The sequence below is a fragment of the Panthera leo genome, chromosome A3 (genome assembly GCF_018350215.1).
Source record: "Panthera leo isolate Ple1 chromosome A3, P.leo_Ple1_pat1.1, whole genome shotgun sequence".
Lineage (NCBI taxonomy): Eukaryota > Metazoa > Chordata > Mammalia > Carnivora > Felidae > Panthera > Panthera leo.
In genome coordinates, this window is record NC_056681.1 from 89,249,164 (window position 1) to 89,263,535 (window position 14,372).

The following is a 14,372-nucleotide window of genomic DNA, read 5'->3' on the forward strand; positions in this document are numbered from 1 at the left end:
AGGAGCCTCTGGACCAGGGACAAATATACGCCACCGGCTCGACTTTGGCCAGAAAACACAGGTTCAGGAACCAAGTATGAAGTTGGATAGTGGGTTTAACCCCATTACACCTAAGGAGCCTTTCAAAAATTTTCTTCCAGTCCCCACTGTTCTCAGGGTACATGGGGGCAGACTTATCTGCCAGGAGGCATGGCTACAGTTCCTTTAAACTGGAAGCCAAGAACATTGTTTGGCTCTTTCCTCCACCTTAGGCCACAACTGGGAACAGGAAGAAAATGGTGTCTTTGTATTAGCAGAATAGTGTACGATTAAGCCTGTGTTTGAATCCTGGTTCTGTCACTGGTTTCACCTCTGTGCTTCAGTGTCCTCATCAATACAACTGAGAAGGGCACCTAAGCAGTACCTGGCACACTGAAGGCATTCCAGAAGTGTTAGGCATTACGACCATTGTGATTATTTGCCACTCTGATACCGGGACATGGAGCTCCCAGTAGGCAATGGGAACTGGGAGGGGGAGGGGTTCAGCCCAGGAACCTCCTGGGACACCACCTTGCACTCCAATATCTAGTAAAGGTAAACAGACAACCACTGTATCCTGTTCAGAAAGAACCCCTCAGGGCCCAGACCCTTTGGGAATGGAGAACAGCAATTCCCCAAGAGGGAAAGAGCTCAGCCACCTAAGACGTGGCTGAAGGTGAGGGGTTTGAGAGCCAGACGTGAAGTGTCTCTCATGTACCAAACAGCTCCTGACCAGCATGGAGGACTTCAGCCCTGAGCCTTCCTCTCCAGCCACAGGTCCATTCTCACCAGGGCCTGATGTCCATGATGGGGGTCATCTGCTGGGCCTACCGCCCCGCCATGACTTCTCTTCCAGCCCACTCTGCCCGCCCTCCCCACAACGCCCCAGGTCCCTGAGTCCAGCCAGCGCTGCCAGCGTGGCCCCCTAACTCCTGAGTAGGCGCTCCCAGTGTTTCACAAGCGGCTCTGCTACTCCTCAGTTCATTGCCACCTCATCCCCATCACTTCCGGAGTCCATCACAGTCTCCTTTTTCTGAATGCCTCTCCACATGCTGTGCCCTCTACCGGGAACCCTCAACCTTGCCTTCGGCTCTCTCCGGTCTGTCCTGAAGAGTCGGCCTTGTGTGACTTGGGGGGCCTCTTCCCTACTTACCACCACACCCAAGGGTCACCTTCATCAGAATTCTGGTTCTACCACAGAATATCCTCAGCTTTCCCTCTCCTCGTCTTGAAGGACAACATACCAATCGGAGTGACCCCCTCGCACCTACCAACTGCCTGCCATGTACACTCCCCTGAAGGGAGTGAGTAGGTCTCACTCTTGTGTAGCCAGGGCCCGAGGGGGGCTGACCACAGAAATACTCAACATGAACCCCCAAATTCAAATACAGTGAGGACTGACAGAGGCTTCCTTTGTTAAAAGACAGCAAACTGTTAGATTTCAAAAATAACTTAAGACAAAATTTCTTTTTTATTCTCGAGCAAGAAGCCAGACATTGCCAAATCTATTTAGAGAGTTCACCAAAAGGCTGCTACCCCTGCACTGGTGGTCCTGTAACCAGCATGAGACTTCATTCGGGGGGGCCGTGCAAACTGGGGGCCCTTGATTCAGGGGGGTGCTGGCCAAGGTCAGGGCTCTGGCTCTTCTGAGGGAGAGGAAAGGTCCAGGGAGGAGACTGGACTCTCAGGGCCTAGCCTCCACTCCAGCTTGTCCTTAGTCCCTGGGATTTGCCCTCAGCCTGTCAGCACCCCCATCCACGCCGCCTGCTTGTAGGGACTCGTTTTAATTAATGCCAGAGCTGGGCCAACCACTGGGGCCGTGACACTTGTTTGCAGGTCTTCTCCTCCTAACAGGTTCTCCCTGGGAGGGGATTTGTCACTAATTGAAGCAGAGATCAGTTAATGAGGCCGCGGGCCCAGGGTTCCAGAGAACAAGGGAAAGGAAAATAAAATAAAGCCTCTTTCTTTGGAGGTTTTGTGATTTACACACACAAAAGAAAAGCAAGCAAGCTGCAGATTTTCCAAGTCAGAAACTCCGCTCCATCTGCCGGAGTTAGACCCTCACTGTGTGAAGACGTCAGGCAGAGGGACGCTGCCACGGCTAAGACTCGTGGATCTAGGCGGAGAGGGGCCTCCTGAGGCCGGCAATCAATCAGCAACCTAATTAACAATTATTTATGGAGCAGTGCTCACTCCCCCTCCATGGGGGAGAAGACACAGGGCCTATCCCTGGTTAACTTGTAAGCCAGTAGAACAATGACAGGACAGGACACGGGATGTACTGAGTGAGTGTGTGGGAAGGCCAGAAGTTTCTAGGCCTTGGGGCTGTGGGAAGAGTTTGGGTTGGCATGGTCAGGAAAAGCCTCTTTGAGGGCTCTGGAAGGGAGCTGGGATGTCCCAAACACAGGCGCAACCCCTGGGGGCTGTGACAGCCCAGTGTGAGGCCTCCGGTCCCTGAGGGTAAGATCCTGGCTCTGAGAGCCTAGAGGGCCCCCAGTCCCCAGGAACAGCAGCTTGGGCGTCAGAGGCCCAACCCCACAATCTGGGCTAGCTCAGATCCTAGGAAATGGGAGGGATGGAATGCCCAAAGGGCCCTTGGGTGGGACAGTGAGGCCTGGGGATGCTGAGAGCCTGGAGCCCCAAGCCTATAGGAGGAGGACATCCCACCAGGATAGGGCTCAAGCCCTTCCCAGTCAGGGCTGCTCAGTGGTTTCCTCCCCTCAGCTCCACCCCACTCCACCCTTAAATCTCAAGGAAGGAAGATGGGATTTTCTAGCGGCTAAACTGGGCAGAGCCATCAGCTCCTCTTGTCATGAAGAGCAAGAAGGAGGTGACAGAGTCCCTTTCCTTCTCTCACAAGAGCCATCACCTTTGCCAGGAGCCCCCCAGAATCAGAGCCTGACAGTTTGTATGGCCCCAAATGAAGTCTCTGCTGGGTTGGGGACCCCACCAGGGTGGGGTTTGCAGTCTCTCGGCGAGCCATCTGAATAGATTAGGCAATGTCTGGCTCCTGGCTTGGGGTAAGGCAACGAGTCGGGGAGGGAGCTCCATCTTGGTATGAAGTGGGGATCACTCCCCAACAGGTCATTTGGAGAGGACGTGGTCCACACGGGAGCAGAGTAAAAGAAGCCATCTCAGAACAATCCCAAATCCCTACTTTCCCAGAGCAGTGGAATGAATGATGGTGTAGGGTACAGTGGGTTAGTACATAGTTGTGAACAATTATTACACTTAACGACATGGGAAAGATAAGGAAAGTGGGTTTTGCAAAGAGATTATTATATGTGAATTCTTTCATTATACGTGAATTTTCGAATTTGCATTTTGTTAAGTTTTTTCTCACCAATTGCATGTATTTATTGTGTGATGAATAAAATAACAAAAGTTGTGAAGTGACTTTCCCCCTCTGGAGTCAGCTATAGGAGACCACCCAGCCAGGATCTAGAGAGTAAGATGGGGGCACAAGGGTGGGCTCAAGGGTGGGACCAGTGTAGCCAAGGTCCTGGGAACTTGAGCTTCCACTGTGGCTCTGGCCCAGGCCCCTGCTGTGTCACCTGCCTTCAGCCCTCATCTGGGATCCAGCCTTACACTCACACAGCCAGTTTACAAACCTCCCCTACTTAATAGCTGCTCTATTTTCAAAGTCCTGAGGAATTCAAATGAAACTATTCCTGTCTTGTGGAGGGCCTCCAGGATGCACTGGACATGTAACCACATGACCAAGGCCACAGAGAAGGACAATAGTGCCCTGGGAGCTCGGGCAGAGAGCAAAGGGGAGCCAGCCTTTGGGCCAGGCTTACAGCTGTTCCTGAGCCCCTTGCTTCCTGCATCAGCCACATTACTGAGAGTGAGCTCCTCTGACGAGGGTCCTGGGGCAAGGGGCCCTACTAGGGACAGACGTCCTGTCCTCAGCTGGAATGTACAGCCCTTTGCATCACTCATGGGCACCGCCTCACCTCCCCGCCGGCTTTCCAAAATCTCGAGCACTCTGTGTTAAAGTTTGTGTCTCTCTAGTAAAGTGTCACCAGAATCTACTCTCTTGTCTGCCGAGGAAGCCTGCCCTGGTGGCCCACCCACACAAACCTCTGTCTCCCACATCCTTGCCTGGGCCTGACCTCAGACAGGTATGGCCAGAGCTGCAGGGGAGAGGGGCAGCTGCAGAGCAGTGGGACAGAGAAGTGGGGAGAGAGTTACTCACAGCAATGGAGACGGCGCTGATGACAGCTCCCAGGTAGCCCTGGATGAACTTGGACGCAGGAGAAGGCTGGAAGGCAGAGACAGATTTCTAGGCCCACTGGGTGCCCAAAGCTGCCATACTCCACCCTTGCAAACAGCCCCAGCCAGCAAGAGACAGTCCTGCCCGCCAACAGGTGAGAAGGAAAAGATCCCTCTGGAAGCCAAAGGGAGCCAGGCTTCCCTCAGCACAGCTCCATACAGGAAATACAGGACAGGAACGTCCAGGGAGATGCCAAAGGGGCCCACTGCACTTTTGCCCTGTTCTAGAGAGCTCAGGGGCAGACACTGCTGGCTGGAGGTAGACAACAGCAAGGGCCAACGTGGGTCATGTACGTCTGGGGCAAGCATATCCAGTGGAGGGAGGATGCATGCTGGAAGTGGGCTGAGGGCAGCTGGAGGGCTGTCTAGGTGAAAATGGCAGCGGCCCGGCTGGCTGTGCCTGGCTGGCTCTCCCGGCCTTAACCCATGAGGCCACCGGGCTTCCATGCCAATAGGCGAGGGGTGCTCAATGTTTCTAAGGAAAAATGTAACCCAAGTTGCAACATATAAAATTAAGAAAGAGCTGAGGAACTTGCCTTTAACTATGCTCTGTTATTTTGGAGATGTTTGGTTCAAGGCACGTGAGAGCCATCCAAGCAGGGATGTACACGTGTGGATCACACACGTGAGATGTGGACTGAAGGTTTGGACGGGGGAGGGGAGCGTCCTCAGAGTTTCAGGCCCCAAAGTTCCTACCACCAAGGCCCAGCCACTAACCCTACCCCATCACCCCCCTAGGTTAGAGGACGCCCTCAGCCTCTCCTCCCCAAACTGACAGGCCCCCCAAGGGGACCTAGACTCCTCCTCCCCTCTTACTGTCTTTGGACAGAAGTGCAGGAAATACAGCGTTACCAGTGAAGCTGGGGCCCAGCCCCTTCCTGGACAAGAGAAGGGTGACAGGCCTCCACCCTGAGCTTGTCCCAGGAGCGCAGGGGACTTTGGGGAGGAGGTGACAGGCCCCTCAGACCCCTCACCCCTCAGGAGCAGCCCTTCAGCTTTACAGCCCACAGTCTGGGGGCACCAAGGCAGCTTCCAGGCAAGCTTGGAGGAAGCTTTAGGGGAATTCAGTCCCCATGTGGCTGTTGCCATCCTAATCCAAGATCTGGGGATAAGAGTTGCCCAAGGAGGATTCCGCCAACGGAGCTCATCTCTCTCACTGCTTCAGGCACATTCCCATTTCATGGGCCTTCTTCACTTCATGTTGAACAGCCCCTCCCCAGTGGGGCCCTTCCCGAAGGGCTGGCCATTTCAATAAGGTGCTTGAAGAAGCACAATGCTCAACTCAGAGGAAGCAGCCCCCGATGGTGGCACACCACCCTGGAGGGAGGTTGAGGGTCACCCGAGCCTGTTCTGAGCGGCTCACCTTGGTAGCGTTCCGGTTTGCATAGTTGACACAAGCGTTATGGCTCTGGTTCAGCCACTGGAAGGCAAGGGGGGAGAGGAGAAGTCAGGGGAGGCGTGGAAGCCAGGCCTGGACCCCGGCGGGGCCACAGCCTCCAAAAAGACAATGGGATGCTGTGTCCAGCTCACGGGTGGTTCTGTCCATCCCACAAGTTAGCATGACTGACTGTTCCAGTTTGCTTGGGATGGCACCAGCATCAGCGCTGAAAACCTGGGACACCCCTCAGTTGCTGCCAAACCAGGACACCGGTCCTGCCCATGCCGGCAGTTCATCCCCATCCAGAGACTGTCACCTCTCCCGGAACCGTGGCGTTCACTGCCCCAAACGGGCTCACTGCCTCTGACACATTAATCCTTATTATATTCCTTACTGAGCCGAAAGCAGACGTGTAACCCCTGGAATTACTGACAGCCGTGAACCTCTTTCAAAAGTATCCCAGCCCGGTGTCTTGCGCCACCTGCCGTGCCCTGATGCGGGCACCGTTAGGAGTTTTATTCAGGGAAGACTCTGACATTTTTTCCTGAAGACAGACAGGTTTTCTTCCTGCCCAGCTCTCTGTGCATAGACACACACACACAGAGCTTCAGCTGTTTTAAGGGAGCCATAGCCCAGGCTCTAAGAGTGGACACCAGGGTCTATGATATTCCCCTACCCACCTTGCTACCTTGGGGTTGGCGGTGGGTTCACCTTCCCCACAGATCTCAGTGAGGCTTATACCAAAATGCTGCTGAGGGCCTCGAGGTCACAGGCCTCTGGACAAGCAGCCAAGGAGCAGCGGGCGGCCACAAATAAGCCATCCTCCCCTCGTGCAAAAATTAGTCACATAAAATGGCCTAGGCATGGGCCACTGGGACCTGCTCAGCAGCATCTGAAGTCCCGGGGTTCTCCCAGTGGCTTCTGGGTCAGGGCGGGGGAAATGGGGTGGCTTTTCCCCAGGGGTCTGGATGGGAGACACTGGGGTGGGGAATCATAACCAGCATTTATGGGGCCCCCTTTCATAGGCCCTCTGTTGCCAGGGACTGTTACCTGCCAGAAGACAGTGGATGCCAGTGTCTGGTTGGGCAAGAGAAGACCAACTACCTATGAGAGAAAAAGAGAGGAAAGACTGAATAAAGCAAAAGGACCATCCTACACTTTTGCAAGGAAAAATGACACAGGCATGAGCAAAAGTCAAGCTGGATCTGTACAAACTAAGGTGGCTGATGTGTGCATACAAACTGCTGCCTATGTGAGATGGCACACGAAGGAAGTGGACCAGGTTGCAGAATTATATTACAGCACAATCCCACTCTTGTTAAAGAAAAGACATCACATCGCACATAGAACCATATACACAAACATACGCATATATGTATCTTCATGAACAAATCTATAGCCCCACAAGTAGATGTCTCTGGAGGTCACGTTATACAGTACTTTCTCGCATTCTTCTTGAATATTCCTATATTCTTTTAAGCATTGGGCATGTATTATTTCCATAACTGACGGCAGGGGGACAATAAAAACAAGCAAACAGAAGGAACATCTTTCCTTCCACTCAGCTAACCCAGCTCTCTTTCACACCCTCATCATCCAATAGGATTTTTGTGCAGATTAAAATATGATGAGAAAAATCGTTTCAAAGGCCTTAAGCACTTTATAAATACAAACGGGGGGGAATTTAGATCTTTTATCTCTGAGCCTCCATGAAGAAAATCTATACCATGTTTAAGCTACTGAAGGAAACATAGATGTCTAATAAATACTTGTCAAATGAGTGAATGAATCAATGAATGAACAAATACACACATATGGCTGAGTACCGCTACATGGGTCTGGATTCATTATTCCCAAAGCCCAAATGTCACCTAAGAGCTAGGCTTGCTGACTTTGTTTTTTTGGTTTAAGTCAACATTAATGGTCTCATCTTGACAAGTGGCCAAACTTTGGACTTCAGGGATCCATGTGTCTCTTTCAAGTTTACCTTTTGAGAGCCTGTGAGCAAAATAACATCTACCAAGTACCAATGCATATGGGAAAAATGTGCACAACCATCCACATATTGACTTATTTATTATTCCTGTAGATAAAATGGCTCTTTGGCAAGAATTTCTGTAAGGAGCAAGTATAAACATCCAATACTATGCAGTAAATCAAATTCTAGACATCCTCAGCAGCATTTGTAAATCATGTTTTAAACATTAAAATGTTTTAAGACAGCAAACACACACACACATTTATATTTATTGGCCCATATCAGTTTGAATAAAATTATATAATGTAAAGCCATTCCATAGCTCCAATGAGGAATTATGAGATTTTTCTCCCCAGAATGAGATCCCAGTTTGATTTTTCTCTGCAGCAACAGCTTAGGGCACTGGAGTGAGAATCAGGAGAGCTTGGAGCTCAACCTCAGCCCCGTGCCTCTGTGATCTCCAGCCGACAGTGTCTCCAGCAGAGGACAGGCTCCTTTGGGGCTCTGGCTTTCTTACCTATAGAGTGAAGGGGTTGAGCTTGGAGGTCCTACCTTGGTTTAAAGTTCTACTCTTGAGTTCCAAGTAGTAGGTATGAAGTCAAGTGAGATAGTCCCATTGCCTGTAAAGGGAATCACCCCTCCCCAGCCTGGCTGAGAAAAATCCCTGGGGACCCTAGTCAGCCTCTAGCCAGGAGCCAGAGAGCTTCCACAGAGAGGAAGCTGAGCCTAGAGAGGCCTGAAATTGGGAACAAACAATGTGATCCAGTGAGTGTGTGTGTGTGTGTGTGTGTGTGTGTGTGTGTGTACACACACGTGCATGCCTGACTGCCTCCCAAAGCCAGAAGAAGAAGTAAAAGCTGTTATTCACTGTTGAGAACTCAGCATATCATCCCCCCTAATCTGTTGGTTTACATAACAAGTGTGTGTTATGGGCCACGTTGCCTTCCCCTCCTCAGTCTCCCTTACACTCCCTGAACTGAGCTTGGGCCATCAGGAGCATCATAAGGTACAGCACCTTGGGACTCATTGTATTTACCAGACACCTATTGTCCAGGACACTCACTGCTCATTACATCACAGAATCTCCTTTATGAATCCTCCTGGGGGAAATTTTTCTGGCCTTGAGGTCAGAAATGTATACTTCTGAGCATCTGGTCTGCATCTGTCTTGTAGACGTTGAGCATTTAACTGTGTCTCTCTCTGCAATGACTGTCAAGAACCTCAGGCCAGATCTCCACGGCTCATATTTGTCAAGTGTACAAACCATCACTGCATGTATTTTGTGCCCAAACTTCACTCCTGGCTTCTTCCCATTCCTAAACTTTTGTCTCACTTTCGCCTTCACTTGTCTTTTCTGGTGGCAGGCATTGTCTTTGTGTGACATCAAGTCTTTTCCAGAACAAACTACAGCCCTAAACGAAACTGAAATAGTACCCAGGCCTATGTAACACACACACACACACACACACACACACACACACACACACACACACAGAGCTTGTAACCTGTGAGCTTGTAACCTTATTAGCCAAACCCGACCAGCCTCCTGTCCCAACCTCCTCCTGTAACATGGGCCTGATATTCATGCTGGGCACCTCTGACCCCTCATGCTTTCTTAAAGAAATTGAATGATTGATCGATTTTGCTAGGAATTTCCCCTATGTCACTTACCATGATTCTTATTAGTACGCTGGGGCGCAGACAAAATAGAGATTGCTTTCTATATTTTGCAAATGGGGAAACTGAGGCTTAGAGAAATTCAGTGATTTGCCCAAGGCTTCACAGCAAACTAGAGAGAACGTCAGAAAGGTCTCCTCACTCTTGGCTTGAGGGCTCCAACTCTCTGATTTTAGGGGTTCCTTTTCCAGCTCATTCGCCTGAGCACAAAGGAAGAGTCACACTCCATGCCCATTTTCAAATACCTTCTATGCACCATGTTCCGTGGTTCTCCCAATGGAGCAAACAGGAAGAGAGGAATATATGGCACCTAACCACAAAATGTTAGCATTACAAAAATGCTTTTTGTAAGCACAAAAACCAAACAGGAAAATGTATGAGAATATCCTTTATAACATCTGGACATGAAAATGACCAGATGGTTTAATCAGGTACTTGGTCATGTCAAGCCGGTAACTTCTAACATCCGAACAGGACCTAAAGAAGGGAGAGGTCAGCATGCTGTGGCTATCTGCCGAAGTAGGTGGTAGGATGGAGCTGAGCCGTGCGTGCGTGTGCGTGCGTGGGGCAGGGGACACGTGTGCACACTCACAGGAGCAGAACAGCCAAGAGACTGGTCTCATTAGAAGAGGCAGAAAAATCAGCAGACCTGGGGAGGGTGAGGTTAGAAGGCAGTGGAAACCCATGCTGTATTGGCCAAACGGACCCACGGGAACCATCTGAGGCTGAGGCAAGGGGAATAGCGATCCCACTTCCCAGGTCCTACAGTCAGGCTGGTGGGGCCGGGAGCACATGGGTGCCAGCCCCATTCCCTATTAGGCAACACGCAGCACCATCTGCACAGTCCCAGGAGCAAGAGCAGATATTTTATAACTTCCTTTTTTCTTTTTAAGTCTAAATTAAAAATAAATGTTCCTTCAGTTCTCAGATGTATATCTCTGGTGCAACCTGCCCACATTCCCCCACGCTGCCCTTTCCAGAACATGGCAGGAGAAAGGAGGAAAGAGATGGATAGAGAGAGGGAGCCAGTCCACCCGGCTTCAATGCCAGTGGATTGCACCTCTTCCAAGAGGGAAGCGCTTCAGGCGTGGCCGCGCAGACGGGTGGAGAGAGCCCAGAAAGCGGCTGGTACCAGGGAAAGTGGAAGGAGAGCCAGCAGCCAGAATTTCCAGCCCAGCCTCCACCCTATCTTGCTGCAGGACCTTGGCCAAATCGCACATCCAGTCTTTGCTCCCATTTATAGTTCATAACACGGCTGGGGTCCCCTCCACAGCTCCCGCCCCCTGGCAGCTGTCTTCTTCTCACATCTGTCTACTTTCGCTGCTCCCCTTCGCCTCAAGTGGCCGGCCATAGGCCCCGGTGATTAACATGCAGGCTCTGGTCATACGAAGAGCTGGACTCACATCCTGGCTCTGGTATTTACCAGCTGTGTGACCACACACAAGTTACTTGAGCCCTTGTGCCTCCATTTTTTTTTTTTTTTCTGTTAAATGAGCACCATCCTGGCACCTCTCTGGATGGCCATGAGAAGGAGCAAGGCATGGAAAGAATTCGGCCCAGGTTTTGGTGGGCAGCAAGTGCTCACTAGGTATAAGGTGTCCGTATCATTCCTCTCCTCCTGTCTCATCCTTTTCTAGTTTTTGCCGGTCTCTCCTTTCTCTGAACTCCACAGGCTGCATGACACAATCGAGCTTCATCTTGCCCCCATCTTGTCCTTGAACACAAGCCTCATCCCTCAATAGTGAGCTCCTGAAGGTAGAATCAGGGTTTTTCTCTCTGATGTCCCCCAAAGCGCTCAGCACAAAGCTGGGTCCACACTACACACTGGAAGAACATTACTAATTCATTATTAAGAACATGAATTCTTGGCCAGGCAAAAGATCTATGATGGACTGTGACCATGACCACCATCACCCATTTGCTCCTTACTCCTTGTATTAAAACCCTGCATTGCATGAGGGCACGCTCTTGGAGAGAGGGGCAGATTAGTTTTAGGTCCCGATTCTTCACTCCTCCCTGCATCCATGCCCTTGACTCGGGAAGAATATATTTCCATGCTCTTGGCGTGGCTTGGCTTGGACATATATGTCTTGCTGTGGCCAAAAGCATGTGGGAGGAAGTGGCAGTGTGCCAGTTCGGAGCCCAGGCCTCAGAGGCCTCATCAAAGGAGGAGGAGAGACGTTTGAAGCAAAGTACAGTCTGCGTTGGCTGACTCCCGGTTGACCCCAGACCTGCAATGGCACGTAGTACCGCCTCAGTCAAGCAGAGTCGAATGCAGCTAGACCCCAGGTAACCACGGACCTCTAAGAACAAATTCTTATGGTCGCCACAGAAATTCTGCGGATGTTTGCCACACAGCATGGAGGTAGCAATAGCTGTTTAAATACAGGGATTGCCACATAGGAAGGCTGCAGATGATGTCCTTTCTGATTCAGAATTCCGTACCATTATTAATGCCCTTGAATTATGCCTTCACTAGTGAGATTGGTTCCTGAGCAGCCCAGCTTATCACTCCACCTGGTGACCAATAGCTCAACTCTGGGGCTGCCTGGCCAGCCAGGAAGATGGGGGGTTTGTGCCTGAGGCTCATCTCAGGACAGAATCCGGAATGGGGCCAATGGCACCCAGATGGCAACTGGCTCACACCTTTACTCCAGGCTTCCTCCTTCAGAGTATTCTAACCTCTGCAGAGAGATAAGGTCTCAATGTGGGAGAGGGGCACCCCCAAATATCCTGATCTGCTTGGCCAGAGGTGGGACGCGAATGGCTGAAGATGAAGACAGGAGAGCAAGGCCGCTGGTCACAATGTCCTACGATGCTCAGAAAGAGAGAACTGAGCAGCCCTCACTCCTTCAGGCTGCTGCCATGCAAAACAGAGTCAAGCAGTAGGAGAAAGATGTTTTATAAGTACAGAAAATCCAGGGGCACCCGGGTGGCTCAGGAAGTTAAGCATCCGACTCTTGGTTTCAGCTCAGGTCATGATCTCATGAGTTCAAGCCCTCTATCAGGCTCTGCGCTGACAGTGCAGAACCTGCTTGGGATTCTCTCTCTCTCCCTCTCTCTCTGTCCCTCCTCGCCTTCCTCTCTCTCTCTCTCTCCCTCTCTCTCTCTCTCTCTCTCTCCCTCTCAAAATAAATAAATAAACTTAAAAGAAAAAAGCACAGAAAATCCAGAGAGGAAGCACAGTGTGTGTCAAAACAATGAGGTGGTGAAACTCAAGTCAGGGGATAAGTACAGGGTACAGCACTGTCCCTGTCATCTCCACCCCTTCTCTACTCGGCTAATCCCTCCTCATCCTCCAGGTTTCAGCCTAGTTGTCACTTCCTTCAGGAAGCTTTCCCTGACCCTCAAGAGGAGTTAGGTCCCCTGTCATTCGCTCCCTCAGCACCCTGCCTGCCTTCTTGGCAGTATTGGTTCTCCGTGGTAAGAATCTGTCTGCTTAAAGTCTGTCTTCCTCAAGAACTTCCAGAGGCTTCCGACGGGTGAAACCATCGACATTCACTGCTCACATACCTGGGAGTCCTCACTGGCAAAGCGACAGTCCTCTGGCATCGTACCTGTGTCCTCCATACTGACTCACTCAATTCCAAAATGTCCCTTTTTATTTTTGAAAGACCTACCACAGGCCCCAGTACTCAACAATTTGCCTGTTTTTTTCCTTCTACTTTGTCTCCATCTTCTGATTTATGCGGCTAACGATCTGAAAAGTAACACTTCAGTGCATGAGGGGTGCTATTTAAAGGATCCCAACCAGTTAAAGAGAATATCGTGTATCCAATGAATGTTTGTCCCTGACTGGTCAATTCCAGCTTAACTGAGTAACACCTCTGGTGCGAACCAGGCCAAACTGACTGCTGTCGGGTTACAACGGAGGTAGGCCAGGGAGAAATTGTGATTGGCATTTAAATGTGTGAAAAAGCAGAGTCTGGGATGAGGAGGGTTGGGAGACACCGCAAAGGCTCTGGGACACAGCCAAATCCTCACGTGAAATGAACCCTCTGTGGTCTACCCCTCCTCCCCCTGGAGGTGAAGTGACCCACACCTGCACCCTCTGAGGCTTTTAAGTCCGTGTACGCACATGCAGTGCAGGGTTCAGAGCATAGAATCCAAGCTCTGAATGTCCCAAGACAGAGATCTGGTTTGGATGTAACCCAAGGCCACTGGACTCACTGACCGGATGCTCCCGGTCTGGCCCCCTCAGTCTCCCACCTGGATACGGGAGATTGGAGCCTTGAGTTTTGAGGGTTTGAGAACGACAGGGGGAGGGGAGAGGAGGACAGCAGCATCACGGGGAGTGCAGAGGTGAGAAGGGAGACACAAATGGCCCCTGAGAGAAGCTCGGGCCCGCAAGAGAAAGCTGGCATCTGCGACATTATGGTAGCCAAGGGTGCAGGGTGCAGGCTGGCAGGTGGGAAAACGCAGAGAGAATAGGACAGGGTTCGGAACACTGGCCCTGCCTCTCCCCAGCCGCACGTGCATGGAAAGGACAGTGCTGCACACCTCTTAGTGGAAACCTGGGAACAGAACTGCCACTTCTAAGCAACCACGGTTGGCGGGGTTCTTCTGGGAAGGTACCCAAGGAAGAGGTAGCATGAACTGCACTAGCCTGGGGAAGAGCCTTGGTGCCCTGGCTTAGCCACCATGCTTATGTATAAATTGGGATCTCTTTGCCACACACCAAAGGGGGAAAAGTTCCCATCTTCAAATGTTAAGCTTAAAATAAGACGTTACACGGGTGCCAGTGGATCTGTGAAATCTGCTGACTAAACTGGCACCAGCCTCTGGGAGAAAACCAGCTCGCTTCTCCTGAGCTCTGGAGAGCGAGCAGGGTGGGGGCGGGGTTACTCTCAGGCAAGGCGGGAACAACACGGGGGTCAGGGCTGGGGATGCTCACCTAGGCAGGAAGCGTGGATGCTGCTTCCAGAAGCATCTCAGTTGAGGCATCTGCCAGCCTTAATCACCCCTTCCCTTCATAACTCAGGGACCCGGTTCCTAGCACATTTGCCAGCACCCCATTTCTATTTTGGTAAGCATTTTAGTGGCTTC

General features: G+C 51.2%; 1 protein-coding gene across 13 annotated transcripts in view; it reads right to left on the reverse strand.

The window, feature by feature from the left end:
• Positions 1-14,372, reverse strand: part of SFXN5 (sideroflexin 5) — a 117,022-nt gene that overhangs the window by 48,604 nt on the left and 54,046 nt on the right. For 12 of the 13 annotated variants that reach the window (XM_042932691.1, XM_042932689.1, XM_042932687.1 and 9 more), the window contains 3 exons: positions 6,722-6,775; positions 5,657-5,713; positions 4,217-4,282 (listed from right to left, as the gene is read on the reverse strand). In XM_042932691.1, the coding sequence (XP_042788625.1) occupies positions 4,217-4,282; positions 5,657-5,713; positions 6,722-6,775 (177 nt within the window). The remainder of the gene's footprint in view (positions 1-4,216; positions 4,283-5,656; positions 5,714-6,721; positions 6,776-14,372) is intronic. The other variant, XM_042932681.1, reaches the window with a different exon arrangement.